The sequence below is a fragment of the Argiope bruennichi genome, chromosome 3 (genome assembly GCF_947563725.1).
Source record: "Argiope bruennichi chromosome 3, qqArgBrue1.1, whole genome shotgun sequence".
NCBI lineage: Eukaryota > Metazoa > Arthropoda > Arachnida > Araneae > Araneidae > Argiope > Argiope bruennichi.
Genome location: NC_079153.1, coordinates 43,752,679 through 43,769,373, shown reverse-complemented (window position 1 = coordinate 43,769,373; position 16,695 = coordinate 43,752,679). Strand labels below are relative to the sequence as shown.

Here is a 16,695-nt window from a genome sequence, read left to right as displayed (position 1 = left end):
AAATAATCTGTCTTACAAAAAATAATTTAAAATATGTAGAATTTTATCCTTATAGTAAATAGATGAAGAAACATTTATCCGTTTGTTTCGTTAGAGTTATGCGGAAAGAATATTTATTTACGATGAAATGGCAATTGGAAAATCGGAACCACAGAGGTAGAAAATTTTTTTCTCCTAAACAGTGATCGATGCGAATTTTCTGTAATGAAAACATTGAAATCTCACTAAATTCTAACGTCAGTGTTTTTATTACAATCAGAATTTAAAAAGCGCACATTTTTATTTTATGATATAATGTTTTGTGCGAAGTAAGAAAGATTTAAAATAAGAAGAATTTCCATAGACTAGAAATGATAATTATACGAGAAACTGATCTTCAAAGTATGTGTTTGAATGTTATTGTTCAGTATATACAGTACTTAAGTAAACCTAATAAATCAACAGAAATATACGTAGAATTTTTACGTAAGTACATTTCACTGGTTTTCTTGATTTTACTCGTGCATTTTTATCTATCAATACGACTTTTTGTCTTTATATCTCATGAGATGTTTATTCCATAGACGTTCATTCTAATTCACCATTTCTAATAAAAATTTACTTATTAGAATACTTCGAAACTGAGTTTTTTAAGGATATTATCGCTGTCTAGTAATTTAGACAGATTAATAAGTTCAGTATCATAATTCATTCTTATAGCGCAGCTAAAGAATTTCAATTCAATTTGTGAAAAGATCATTATGCATGCAAATAATCTTTGCAAAAGTATGCAAACAGTTATTATTTCGTATTTAAAATTAGGTTTGTAAATATTTTTATATGAATACCTAAATGATGATCAAATTATGACCTGCATTCAATGATCTCCTTTATTCTCTGGTAAAAGAATAACAACTACCACTAAAAACAGGAGCTTTATATATTCTTGCTAAACTTGCTGTTATTGTATAAGTCAAGAATGAATTTTGCATGAAATATTTTGTTCTCTAATTTGTATGGATATTTCCAGATATCATTTTCCTGGGCAATTTCAAGATACGGCCTGTATCCTTGTCCTTGGTAGGAAAAAATTTTTAAATCCAGTTTTCATGTGAATTATTTTGCAGATATGACGAAATTAAGAAAATTTAAACTAAAATAATCAAAGAAGTTTATGTTGTTCATTAAGTTATGATGATATTTATTTACAATTAAAAACTCGTAAGATTAATTATACTATGAAAGGTTTGGAGATGAACATTTTAGGAAGAGGTACACAATTTTCCTCTTGAGAAAACATTATATAAAGAGGAACACTAAGTTCTGCGATGAGAGGAGGATTGTGTTGTCTGCTGCATCATGCCAAAACCTTATTGAAACTGACAATTGAATTATTAGTTGTGAATCAATTTATAATACTGCCATTTGAGAAAAAAAAAAATCTTTTTTTTTTCTTTGTGAAGTAAATTAAAAACATTTCTAGCTGTGCTACTTTTTACAAAACCTGATGGATTTAATTAAAATAAGAAATAACATGTACAAAGAGAACTAAGCATTCTTTCTTTCAATTTTGAAACACTATTGGACAATTAAAGCTTGTATCTCAATATTTATATATCTATTTGGACAGTATGTCTGAAAATTCATGAAAGGCTAAAATTTTATTCAAAGAATTGAGGGTTTTGCTGTAAAAAGGAGGTAGCTCCAATTATTCAAGCTTGCATAAAGCCGGAAAAAACGTTTGGAAATTCAATATTCTAAGTCGTGTGATGATTTTGCTTTCAGTCAATCTTCTTAATTGTTCCTAAAGGCTAAAATTTTATTCAAAGAATTGAGGGGTTTGCTGTAAAAAGGAGGTAGCTCCAATTATTCAAACTTGCATAAAGCCGTAAAAAACATTTGGAAATTCAATATTCTAAGTTGTGTGATGATTTTGCTTTCAGTCAATCTTCTTAATTGTTCCTACATATTATGACAGTATTTTCACTCAAAAATATATTTTCCAGTTGATGTGGCACATGTTGGAATGTTGGAGCTACCCTTTTCTTGCAACAAAATATAATCTATCTACCTCTATGAACAATATTTCAGAATAAAAATGCAATTTACTATAATATTATTTTATTTGAAGTAAACTAACAAAATATAAATAAAATGTACATACAACTTGGTATTAAAAACAAAAAATTATATTCCTATGAATCATCATTATGCTGTAATGTCAAGCTCATTTGCTGCATTGTTGGGTTGTAGAATCACATATCATTTTGTGGAACATGTTTGCGAGCTAGTTCCATTACATCTTTATATTTTGCACTCTTGAGTAGAAGAATCTGCAGTAGAAAGTGGCAATAGCAGCAGGAGCTACCTTTATATTACAAAAAACTAATGAGTCAAACAGCTCCATCTCTTGAAAAACATGAGAACTAACGATTGGAGAAACATCTTTCTGGCATCAAAGAATTTTTTTTTTCTTTAACCACTTGATAGTATATATATCTCCAAATTCTTCTACATTGGAGCTACATCCTTTTTGCAGCAAACCCTTCAATTGTAATGAAAATTAAACACAATATATCAATTTCCATTATTAAAAGAAATAATCTCTAGTAAGTTTATAATGCAATATTTTATTTTTAATTTTTTTCAGAGAAGAGTTATTCTGATAGATTATACAATTTACTGGAAAGAAAATGCTTATTTCCAGAAAAGTATATAGAATGGCTTCTTACTCCACACTGGAAAAATGTATCATTACCTACTTGTATTGATTATCCTATAAATAATATTATTAGTAAATTGCAAGTTATGGGACATGTGAGTAATTTTAAAATATCTTTTTTTTTATTTTTAATGTAATATTTCTTTGTATGCAAAATGGAAACTTAAATTAAAATGAACTATTATATATCAGAACATGGTCATTTTTTTACTATCTTATATATTTAGTGTAGAGAAAGTATAGTAATCGTCAAAAAATTTGAACTCGAGTATTTTGATGAATCTTTATATTTTAGATCTCCCTAAGCTTTAACAAAAAAAAAAAAAAAAAAAAAAGGAAAATGTCTGTATGTGACAAAGATAACTCGAACATGCTTTTAGCTGCGATTGAAATTTGATAGTTTTTGCATTAAATTAGCATCCATCAAAGTCCATCTCTTTGAATATACAAGTTAACACGATAACTATAAGATTAAGAGAGCAGGATAGATAAATTGCAGTACACATATTTAACATCTATAGTGTAGACACCTCTCAAATTTTGCAATGAATCTAACTGTGGGTTGACTATCTGTCTGTGCTTTCAGAAACAAGTAAATGCGATAATTCAAAAACACAATTACTTAAATATATCAAATTTGTATTTTGATTTTGTAACTACAAGTATAGTTCTGTGTAAAATTTTTATTTCAGTCAATTGAAAAAAACATGCCTAAAACAACAATTTCAAATTTTTGACACTATTAACAGAATGCTACCGATTAATCAATCGTCAGTCTCTTCAAGGATTACATGATAGGTTCAGAGAAAATGCAAAATTCATACCGAAAATATTTCATAACTATTGTATTCCAAAACCATATATAGTGTTCTCTGGCATGGAAAGTTTATTAGAGAGTATGTGAGAAAGCTTTTAGGAGACCACTCCTGCAGGGTTAAATTATTTATTTTTGACTTAGAATGATGATTTATGAGTATGATTTTAAAGTTACATTTATTTTATTGCTAATTTTACTTTCTGTCATAATTTGGTAATTCATATTTATAATTGTAATGTTTTTAATAATTATTTTATTTATTAATAATTATTTTCAGGTAAATTTAACCTTAATTGCGAATTAGAAGTCATTAGTCTTTATAAATTAACCTGTTTTTTGAAATTTTAATTGTATTTAATACCACCTGCCTTTGATGATTAGCTAATTAGAATATTAATTGTGTTTACGTTAACTCTTCCAAAATGTTAATCATAAAAGCAGCCATAGACTAATGGTCATGTCCATGAAATCATGAATATAGTACATTATAGATTTAATGCATTAGTCCAAATCATTTAATGCATAATCCAAAGAAAATGAAATAATTATTCCTCCTTGTATCCCATCAGTAATGCTTCATTTCTTGGCAGATTACAAGGAAATCCTTCAGGCTTTTCAAATCAAATGACATACTAAAGTGGCCAGTGAATTTATTAGGATTTTTGTTGAATCCTCTGATGATCATAGAAAAGTTACAAAGTATTTTACAGAAAATAAATTTGAGTATTATATTACTTGTAATAAAGCTATTAAGATTGCAATTTAAAAAATTATAATTGAAAGATTTTCTTCAGATACTTTTGTGAGTGAAATCGAAACAGAACTTCAAGAACTCGGCTGTAGAGTTAATGAGGTCAATCAATTAAAGAAATATACAACTAAAACCCTACTGACAGTATTCTAAGTTCATTTCCTTCCTTCTGAAAATTTTAAGAACATTTATCAATTTGGCACTCAATTTTAATTATCATTGGCAACAAAAATTTATATAAAAAAATTATAACAAATGTTACAATTGTCAGCTTTGGAGTCTAGGTGCTAAGGCCCCTCCTGTTTGCTTCAAGTCCCCCCCCCTTTTTTTTAAATCAAAGAAATTTATTAATTTCTTTGATTTATACTCTTCAACTATACAATCCTTTAACCCAATAAGCCGTTACTAGGCTCAGTTCTTTGTTGATTCTGCTTTCCTCTGATTCACGGATTCAACATTTTTATTCTATCTTAAATATTAATTTCCTTTTCTGTTCTTCCACCATTGATGTTTAAGCAGTGGTAACACATTCAATTCAGAAATTGAAAGTGCTAATATGTATCAAGGAATTGCAATTTTTTTTAAAATTTACTTTCTCAGCTCTTGAAGTTTACATGAATAAATCATGTTCAAAACTGATGATGAATGAATCATCATCAGTTTTCATGAATGAAAAAATTATGTAAATTTTGAAATAATAGATAAAAATATCAAATTTTCGTACCTTACCTACCTCCCCTCACAAACTTCCATCTTTACCCAATCAGCTTAATAAAGCTTATACAAAAATGAATATCAAACATGACATTCTATAAATGATCTGCAATGTCTGTAGTTTTTTACATATAATAATTATTAATAATTGGTCCCTTATAAAATTTTTATCTGAAAATTTTAAAAAATTCCCTACATACTTTTTTTTTTAAGAGTGACTTCTGTCAAGAGTAAATGTACTTCTGTCAAGGCAACAAAGATTGAAACTAAACTCATAATTATCCAAAGAGAAAGACAGAAGAAGAAAAAAAAAGAGAGAGAAAAAAAACAGCAATTTTGGATTGAAGTAAGAAAAAAATGTGATCTCTCTAAGATAAATCTACTCTGATTGCAACTCCAGTGCCTGAAAATTCAAAGTGAGAAAAGGATTGTTTTCAGTCTTCAAACAGTTTGTCACTTGTGCATGTACAACTGATCGTGCAGTTTGCGATGCTTTCATTGACTACACGACAAATCGACCTAGTCTATGGTTCTCATGATTCGTCTTTTCCCCCCCCCCTATTTTTGTACTTTTAGACTGAAAAGATAAGCAAAAAATCATTAGTCTTTTTAGAATAAAGAAGTAAGGAAAGTTGATTTAAAAAATGAAAACATAACATCAAACTAAAATAATTACAGGGGTTGTTGCGACCCGAAAGAGCAAGTTGCCCATGCATTTAGGCTATGTAATAAAGTATTTTCTTTAGCTCACTCAATATTTTGCATCAAATTAAAGTCTAAAGATAGTAAAAAACATGGTCCTTTGAAAACAGAGAGGAAACTAGCTTATTTTGAAATAATTAGATTCATCTGAAGTCTGTTAAAAAAACATATATTGTTTAGGAAAATGGTAATAAATTTTTAATATTTAAAATAAGTTATTATTATTTAGTTAAAAGTTTAAAATACATAATAATAAATACTGTTCAATTTTTTTTAAGTGCCATTGATTATCAAGTGATATTACTCGAACTGACTGAAATCGTTTAATGCTGTTTTGCTTAGTTGATATCTTACTACAATCTGTCATCTCACTTTTTTGCTAATGAGTATCTTAACCCTTTATCTATAGGTGGGATGGACAAATTACATACACATAAAATATCCATAGTTAAAAGATTTAAACATTGAAATAAATAATGGATTAGCATTAAAAATATACTTTTTAAATAGTAAAAAGGAACATATTTTGTTGATAATTGTGTATTCCCATTTGTTCTTGCAATCAAAATATTTTCATTTATTTTTTGAATGCATATTTATTAACTTATCTTTTTTTTTTTTTTTTTTTTTTTTTTTAGGCAATAGTTTCTTTGAATTTGGATAACTCTTCTTGCTCTGTGGATATACTTTCAGCAATAATTTGTTGTGTGCCAAATGTTAAGAGCCTAAATTTAAGATGCACTTATTGTACTGACCGTCTATTATCTCTGATCAGGAAGATGTGTGTTTCTCTACAGACACTGAATTTATCAGAATGTAAAAGTATTACAGATGCTGGGATGGCAAATTTATGCAATGAGAATAAAAAAAATAGTGGTGATTCTTTGAAAGTATTAAATATCTTAAAAACTTCAGTTACTCAAAAAGGTGTTATTTTGCTTTTAAAGCATTTGCATTCTATTCAGTGGTTAAGTTATGAAGGTTTGTCTATAATTCTGTACTCCTTACATAAATCAGATGCATATAATAATCCTGTGAGATACAATTTGAGAAATTTTGAGTATAACCAATCACCTGTATGTTTGAAACATGTATTAGAAGTATGGACAGTGATGTGCCCATTCGTTACCAGAGTCTGTATTCAGGATAAAATAGATGGATATGACTTACGATTATGCAAAAAATTCCAATGTCTAAAAAAGTTAAAAATTGTAAATATTAATTATTTTCCAAGGGAAACTGTGATATCTCCATTTATTACATTAAAAGGTCCTATGTTAACAGAACTAGAAGTTATGCATGCTACGGTTTCAGTTGAACTGATAGTTAAATTGTGTTACAATCTCAAGAAAATATTCTTTTTCAATGTGGCTTTCGAAGACTTTAGTTCATCTGATCTAAAGGGTGATGTAAATGTGCTGAACAATTTGACATCATTAACTGTGAAACATTTAAATTTTCAAAGAGATTTTGCTTTTAAATCAATCTTCTTATTAATAAAAGCAAGCAAGAATTTGAATGAGTTGTATATACATTTTGTGGAGCATTTTTCAAATTCTTTGGCAGATATTATTTTAGAATTGCCCAAATTGACAGTAGTTGATTTCTGTTTTGTTGATATTGAAATTCCAGCTTTGCTACGTTTTTTGACACATGAAAATATCACTAAATTACGAACTGATGGATGCCCAGATATACCAAAAACACAGAAAATCAGTGATAATCAGTATGCCAGTACATGTTCTTGGGTGATAGACTACAGTGAAATAGGAAGTGAATCAGTATGGGATTGTTCTGTATGGAGTGGAGAAATTTCTTCATAAATTATTTATATTCTCCATGAATTTGTATATGTATATGCATTTGTATATATCAATTTCTGTGTACATATAAATATTATAAATGCTTATATAAGTTTTTGTCTAAATATATTATTAAATAAATTATATAGTTTATTTAAATGTTTTCTGGTTTGTTTTGTTGGTGTATTGGAAATCTGTAAGAGGAAGCATATAAATTGTACAATACTTAAATAAATCTGTATTTTTAATATTAAGAGAAATTATACCAAAATGTATAACTATGTTAGCCTTTGTGATCAATTGCTTCACCAAGAGTATTTGGTTTACCTCTTTTAATTGAAGTTTAATACAAAGTAAAATTAAATTGTAAAAAACAATTAATGACTTAACCAGCACAAATTTAATTGTTAATTGTATTTCCTTTTTCATCTTACCATAACTTTTTTGAAAAATGTATTGACAAAGATTACGATTGCTATACTCTGTTTCACCCTAACTTGGCAGTAGTGTATATTCTAGGCATGCCGAATCGCAGTCGTCGTCAGGGGAACAGGGTTACTTTAAAGTACAAAGTTACTAGAAATGCAGATCGCTGGCGAAACTTTATCTCGCAAATTTTTCGCCAAATGGTAAATATTTATTTACTTTATCATATTATCACTTTATCAGAGAATTAATTGTTTCCTTATTTTCATTATTTTTTCAATATTATTGACACATTATTTTAATAAATCATTAAAGTTATTTCATTTCGTTTCACTGTTTCTCAAAAGAAAACAATATATCTTTCAATATTCTGTAAAGCGTAGTTCGGCTAATGTTTTTGAAAAGATATTTATATCATCGTTCACATCTTTTAAAACTTTATCTAATGTTGGGATCTCATTTCTGCAAAAAAATGCATGGATTTTTCGTCAAATACAGAATAATGTAAAATCATCATATTTTGCAAGACCTGAATGCTTATCTACTGAGCCTGGTCGCTTCTTTCCAGGGCTACTTAAAGGATGCTTTTATTTCTTTTTTCAAAAGGAAAACTGTTCATTGCGAAACATCTGTAAGATGCGAAACTTTATCGACGATTTGATTAATAGAATCTTAAGGGTCTTCTCGGAGTCGAGAGTAAACATTTAATATGTTTCTGCGTGCTGCACTTTTTGTTGGTTTCACTCGTCTTGAAGGTGTGCACAGCGTAGTCGGTGATAACACTTTCTCTTTTTCAACCATTTTAGAAGTTAATAGAAATGACGAATCGAATAAACATTCACCAAACAAAACTAATAACTACTAATGCGATTAATAGTATCAAAAATATCAGCTGCTAAAAAAGCGAGAATAAAAAAGTACGAAAGATGATAATGGTTGCGAACTGAATGAAGTTGAGTTGGCGGAGACGTAAAAGAAAAGCGCGCCAAATATTTGACCTTGAAGACCGGTTCTAGCTAAAGTGGAATTCATTATGTCAATCTTTTAGTTTTATCTGTTCGCTTTATTTACAAAATACTTGACATATAAGCACTTCTAACTTGAGAATAATTTTAAATACATATTGATAAAAAAAATGATTTCTGTAATTTATGATATTATTTGATAAATTTCTGCGCATTTTAACTATTTTAAAGTCGGAATTGATGGGGAACTCTTTCCCAAAGCGGAGCGTCACATTTTCTACCTTTAACAATACTGCCAAGTTAGGGTGAAACAGAGTATAGCTGATGTATCGAATGCTATAAAAATATTTTCATTTCAATAAAATATTATAAATACTTGACTACAATTTAGTTCTCTCAATTTTCATTAGTTCTGTCTAGTATTATTTGGTCCATTGGCCAATACCCATTCTTTTGTTTTATCTCTATATCTTGAATCATCTGCTGCCAACAAACCTCGGATGCTCCTTTTTTCCTCTCTATCATTGCTATGACATTAACAATTGTTCCTTCTTATTATGGTTTGTGTTGATATAACCTGAAGTATCATTCTCTTTATTTTGATGTCTGATCAAATAAACTCTGCATATGTTCTTCTATAATGCATTTCCCTTCAATATTAATAGAACTAATTAAGCTTGATTTTCATATACACTGATTAAAATCATTTAAAAATTTATGAAAATTAAATGAAACATTGCATAATAATAAAATCAACATCATTGGATTGCTTTGCATGCACATTATAAGATATGCTTACTTCGAGGGGAAAAAAATGGAAGTGAAAATTCTGGCTAAGAATTGATGCTTAATGAAGACAATTTATCATAACTTTTTCATGTACAAAGTATAGAGAAAAGATTCTAATGATCAAAAATTTTAATTCTATGATCTAATTTTTGGCATTGTCTGTCAGTCTGTTTGTGACAAAAATTCTTTGAAATCTGATGAAAAATAATGATTAAATTTGATACATAATCTTTAAAATGAAATTTGTAAATTTCTATCAAATACTGAATGAAATCCATTCAGAGGAATTTTATCATATCTATAAAATAAATAAGAGCTGGATGAATAAAAACATAATTATCAAATTTCAAACAAAAACTGTCAATGAGTTGACTTTATATCAATCTCTACTTTCATAAGCATGTAAATGTGATAACTCAAAAATACAGTGACTTGTATATTTATTATAAAATGTTGTATGCGATGTGACTGAACTGTTGCTTTGGGTCAAATTTTGGCTTTGATTAGGTGGAGCAAAATTAAATTAGATTTTTTTTTTTATATTGCTTTCAAAATGTCAGAGATCACACAATATATTAGTAAAAATGCTAAATTCACCTCAAAGATCAATATTTCATAATTATTGTTTGCCAGTGCAATGTATTCACAGCCATATCGAAGTTCCATAATTTTATGCGAGAGAGGGGATAAATCTCAATAAAAAATATACAAGAAAGTTTTGGGCAAACCATTCCTGCTGGCTTTAACAGTAAGAAATAAAATGTAAATGAAAGATTTGATAAAACAATTAATTGCTTTAATTAATTAGAACTGTCCAAATTCAAGAAAAATTTGTAGTTTGTTCCATTTAAGATTTTTTTTTTATTGAAATGGTATAATTTTTTTTTCTCAATATTTTCAGAATGCAAAAACTCTGCTTAATTTCCAATTAAAATTTCAGAAGAAAATGGTGGTGTACATTATCATTCTCAAAGGTATATTTGGTATATCAAAGCCAAATTTAGTTGATATAGATCAATTTGGCTTCTACATACATACCAATACATACACATTCATTTTTATTATTTGTAGTGTGAAGCTGTATGATATTGTTTCATTATTAACTAAGATTAAGTGATAATAAGTTTATGTGTGCTATTTCCTATGTTCTTTTTCAACTAATACTCATTATTTGTTTCTTGAATTTATGAGATGAATAGGAAAAACGATAATAACAGCGTTTCTTGCTATCATACCATTAAAAAACTATTGATTTTAATTCAAAAAGAAATAATGGGTTTATAAAGATTCTAGTGTATTTCTATGCAAATAATAAATTTCAAAATTTCCCAAAAATATGAAGATTTTCTCATTCTAAAGCCAAAAAAGTGCATGGAAATTTCAGGGGTTTGCTGCAGGAATGTAATGTATTCATGCAGCAAACCCCTGAAGATAGAAAATTATAGTTATATCTCACAATTGGTTGGAAACATTAAAATTTTTTAAGAATTTGATGTATAAATTTAAAAAATATATTTTTCCCTAAAAAAAATAATTGGTCTTGAATTTTAACCCAACTTGGTTATAGTATCCAAGGATGAAGTTTTCTTTCCAGCTTCCTTACATAACTGTCACATTTTACAATATTCTAATTTTTTAAAAATTTATTTTCCTTCTTAACTTAAATAAGAAAAATGACTTTATTTTAAAGCATGAAAATGTGCATTTTAGCTAAATTGTCATTAAAATTTTCACATGGGCTTACAAAGAAATGTGTAACAGTTTATATATATATATATAAAAGTTTTAAAAGAATTTATCCACAATTTAAAATATTATGAAAAAAATAATAAAATATAAAAAAAAGCATAAGGATTAATCATCCATTTTTATTATTCCAGAATATTAAAAATACTGCTAAAGATTATCAAATATTACCAATAGTAAATTTGATTTATTGTTATACTTCAAAAAAGAGAGTCAAGATCAAGAAAACAATATTGTATTACTTCCTCTGAATTATGATTGCTGATATCTCCAAAGATAAATACCAAAATAAAAATCAATTTTTTTTAATAAAATCTGCGTTATATGTGTATTTAATTATAAAATAAATGTATGTTTCAGAATTAATGTCTAAAGAATAATCCCCCCTCGTTAAAGCATGATATAACAGACGCATTGTTAATGGGAAGGTGGGAATTGAAAATTTGAATTCCATGAATGTAATAAAAAGTATTTTTATTGAAGAATACTTAAAAATAAAGAATAAATTGTTGAGATCAAATTCACATCATAGGAAAAATAATTTTCTACAAAATGCATATTTGTGCAATCATGTTTGTTTTTCCTGAAATTTTGCTAGATTTTCAATTAAATTTTGCAAAAACATTTTTTTTTTCCTCTAAGTTATTCATATTAAATTTGAATAACGCATTTATTACGCATGTTAACATTTACCATCAATAAACAGACACATATTTCCTTTTTATTGGCAATTGCTTACTATTTCGATAAATTTCTGAATGTATGGACTTCTTTCAAACATAGCAATCATAATATTTTGTTTCTGTGGATATGAAATAAAATATCAATGCATCTTATAGACAAAACAGTGCTAGTAACACGTGTATCTATAATATTAAAAAAAATCACAAAGAAATATTAAATTTTGTTATTTCAAGCATAAAACAATTGGTTTTAAGGAAGGAAAAGAAAAATTCCTACACTCAGAATAATAAATTTGGCAGTACCTACAAATAATATTTCTATCCTTAGGTAATGTTCTTGCAAATAACATTTTGTTCATAGGAAAAGAAATTGTAAACAATCACTTATTTTTCTTTATACAGTACCTTCAACTAGTCAACATTTCTTTTTAACTGAGATTGGTCCCAAAATAATTAAACTAAAATAGTACTCATTAGTTTCGTTTGATGAGGCTTTTGTTTTGCTATTTGAAGGGTATCAAGGTCAGGCATTTGGATACTATATCGAATATTGTTGATAACTCAAAACCCATTGGACTGCTGTGATAGTGAAGGTCTTTGCATAGCTTTCACTACATTTTTATTCACAAATATACAAGTCCAGAAATCTGAAAATTGATAGATAATGAAATAATGCAATTAGTAAGGATTGACAGAGAGGAACTTGAACAATAACCAAGTGAGATCAGTAACGAAATGGCTCAAAAGAAAGATTAAATGCTATTGACACAGTTTTGAAATGCAATAAATGGTAAAAGAATTCCACAAATACAATGCTGACGTTTTTTATGATTTCCTAGGATTATTTAATAAAATTATTAATATTTCAAGACAAAAATACATTAGCTAAATTAGCTTAATTTTTAAAAAATGTCAGTAAATCAAATATACATGTCTGCTTAGCATAGGACTAAAAGCACTTCCTAAATCACAAAGGATGAACTGCCACTACTTAAAATACCATGTATTCTTTTCATCAGGTTCAAATTCATTATACTTCAAAAAAGTATTGCAACTATAAAAATTAAAGGGAAGAAAAAGAAAGCATTCCATTTTCTTTTCAAACAGTTGAAAATGTTCTATACTTTAATGTCTATAAGATAGTCCAATTCTTCTAACTTTCAATGAAAAATGTTTTTGTCAATAAACTCCATTTGTTGTTTTTGCATTAGTAACGTAAATGCTCAGTCAAAATTCCCCAAGTCTTTGGGTATGGAATTTCCAGTTCACAACTGAAGCAAGATGTTGATTTCTGTGGATTATACCAAAAAGAGTCTCTAATTCTGCAATTTTTTCAGAAAATCATTTGTTGCTCTAGACCTTTGTTTTCATATCAACATAGCCTTTATTTATCTGTTTCATAGTTTCTTAATGCTTGCCCATTTCAGTAAAAAAAGTAAAGATTTGGCACATTTTAGATAAAAGACCTTCTGTATCTTAATTATTATAAGATAAGAAAAATGGAAAATAATCTCTTTCATTTGACATTTTAATCTTGACAATGAGTTTGCACCCTATCAGATGGCTCATATGGAAAAATACAAAAAAATGAATATAAAAATTTAATATCGGCTTCTTCTCCCTTACCACTTTCCAATAACAATGAAGAATATAATGTCTCTTTATAGAAAAGTCCAGCCCGTTTTTTTAAATATGTAGGTGGTAGCTTCTGTTTTAGTGTCTAGCAATTTATTCAGGTTGTGTGTGTTTGTTTTCTATATGTACAAATGAATAATAATTGGATCATAAACTACATGTTTCATTTATTTACTAGCCGCCTCTGGCGACTTGCTGATTGGCCAGGCTAAATGATCATTAAAATGTTTATTTAAATATTATGTAACCTGGTTTTATGGTTTATTTAACAATATATTTTTAAGTTTACAATTTTGATAGATATATAATGCACACTATTTTAATAAACCGCTGTTCTGCTCATTTTTACTATGCATTTCCCTTATTTTCTGCCGCTCTACTAAAATTAGTAAAAAATGGATACATTTTGCTATTTCTAACTTTTTAATAATACAACCTAGTTCTGAAAATAGAACAGTATAAAAGTTGGCATTTTTCTTCATGTTGAATAATATTTTTTCAGATTTTCCCCACAATTAATTAAATACATTGCATACTATGGTGAAATTTGTTTTGATAATATTGATTTGTGTAAAGAAGGACAATTTGCATTGTAAAACAAAAATGAAAAAATATCGATAATGTTCTTCCAGAATTCTTATGTTTTTGTGTTATCTTTCTTGATATGTTTAATATTGGTTCAGAAATTCTTGTCGAAAAATGTACTTAAAATATTTTTTTGTTGATTAAATGAGAAAAAATATTTACATGGCAAAAAAAAAAATCACTACCATTAAAAAAAACAAATTTTTTAATATTAGGTTGATATAAAAATCGATTTTATACCATAATACTTTCGGAAATTATTGCAGCAAAACTGCAAAAATTTAATTTTCAATTAAAATTTCAAAAATAAATTGCTTCAGAGTACACGTTTCTACTTTCCAAAATACATATATCTTGTCACTTGGTAGTTCTATATTAAATATTCCGACTTGTGGAGCATCAACACACAAATTACAAGCACACAAACACACCTTCAAATATAATATTAGTATAAATTGTCTCTGCGCAACAACTGGTTAGCCAGAAATGCTGTTTATATTTCATTTAAAAAAATCGTTTAAATACAATAACTCCACGATTCTGCCAAATCGTCAGACATTACTTTAAACTTTACAGTTTACTTTAATTGTCTTGCATACTCTGTTCACTGTGTATATGAACTTTTCTAATGGAGACCAGAACCATAACATCATACCGCTATTAAAAATTTAAATCTATCATTTAATTTTTAATATACAGTAACTTCACTTTTTTATTCATCTTGTAAATTATACCAAAATTAAATAAAATCATCCTTTTTTAGTTCTTAATGACAGAAGAAGATTATGCGATTAATTATTTGAGAGAACAATGAAAACAGTTTGTATTTGAGGGTAATATTATTAAAAACTAGACAATCAAAAATATTTTTTTTAAAAAATTTGCTATATTCAGAAAATTTTTGTATAGCAATTAAATTGAATCGTTGAAAACATAATTTATTAAATTTTAAGATGATGTAAAAATTATTTTTATGTTGCAATTTTTTCGAAATTTCTCGCAAAAAAATACCGAAATTTCGCTTTTAGTTAAAATTTTTAAAAAAAGCTCTCCGAGGCGCACATTCTTACCCTCTGAATATATATATTTATATACACACATTTATCTTTACTATAAAGTGTATATTATATATATATATATATATATATATATATATATATATATTGGAATTATAGTAAAGATTAGAAGCATTTATGAATGTTCTATTAAGTATATTCAAGGGCTTAATAAAAGTTAGATGGGGGAAATTCCCAATCGATAAGAATGTCATTAGATTGATTATTTTGTGTTTGGCATTGATTTTTGTTTCTGTAAATCTGTCTTGATTCGTTTCAAACTGACTTCAGCAATTAGTTTTCATTTGATTGCTTATGCATATCGCTGCAAGGAAACAAAACTGTTAATATAACTATATATCTAAAGTCTATAAAAAATAATATTTTATATATTTTTTAAGCATTCTGTCCATGTGCATGAGATTTTCTACTATAACTCTCGTTATTTAATCTGCGACAATCTTATTAGAGATATTCTTAAAAAAATAACAATCCATCAAGACGAACACATCTTCTAGTGAATTTTAAAAGCTAAATATCAAAATATGAGGGTTATTTTATAATTCTCCTGTATTATAAATTTAATTACTTTTAACATAACTTATGAATATAAGTCGAAAGTGTGTTTATTCTTCAAAAATTTACCTAAAATTCAAAATTCCTATATAAGCAAAATCGAAATTTTAAAAATTTCTCTAACTTTCGAGTATGTAACTATGAGGGTGAAAATATTGCCAAGCAAGTAAAATGGATAGAAATTTTCAAATCAAATCACTATAAAATAAATCACCAGCCATCAACAACGAGTTTTGATAAGAATAACTATCCGAAACTAGCGCATTCCTTCCCCCATCCAATAGCAGTTATTTTTTATACATGTTCCATTTGTGTAAACATATTTTCTGTGCCATGTTTTTTTTAATTATTATTTTATTTATATACTTTTTGCATTTGAAAGATGAGTGATAAAAGAAATTTTTTTTTGCTGCAAATTTCATATTGAATATGATCACATTTGCAAAATATTGCAACAGCAATGCAGCTTATCATTTCTCCCTAAATCGTCCTTCTGATGCAACAAACTAGTAAATAATAAACAAATTTAGTTTCAAAAGTACATCAAATTTTCATGAAAAGAATAATTTTAAATGAAATGAGCTAATTTTTTTCTCAAGAAATATAAAATACATAATTAAAGTGCCACATTTGGCAATATTTAGTGATTTACTGCTTGCACCCTGCTATGGGGAAAATGCCTACATAGTTTGCGGATCCATTTATAAGCCAATTTTCTAGTTTAGCTTTAGAAAAAGTTGCAAAAATT

The 16,695-nt window shown here is 27.3% G+C and overlaps 1 protein-coding gene across 4 annotated transcripts; it reads left to right on the top strand.

Annotated features, from left to right (window-relative positions):
• The first annotated feature begins 149 nt into the window (after positions 1 to 149).
• LOC129963524 (uncharacterized) lies at positions 150 to 9,424 on the top strand. 4 transcript variants are annotated; one of them, XM_056077959.1, is made up of 4 exons: positions 150 to 465; positions 1,010 to 1,059; positions 2,630 to 2,796; positions 6,324 to 9,424. In XM_056077959.1, exons 3-4 carry the CDS (start codon positions 2,788 to 2,790, stop codon positions 7,506 to 7,508), a joined length of 1,194 nt encoding a protein of 397 aa, XP_055933934.1. In that variant the 5' UTR covers positions 150 to 465; positions 1,010 to 1,059; positions 2,630 to 2,787; the 3' UTR covers positions 7,509 to 9,424. The 4 variants fall into 4 exon arrangements, with proteins under 4 accessions (XP_055933934.1, XP_055933932.1, XP_055933930.1 ...); XM_056077957.1 differs by lacking the exon at positions 2,630 to 2,796; XM_056077955.1 differs by lacking the exon at positions 1,010 to 1,059 and having other exon boundaries at positions 6,324 to 9,423.
• Positions 9,425 to 16,695: the final 7,271 nt, after the last annotated feature.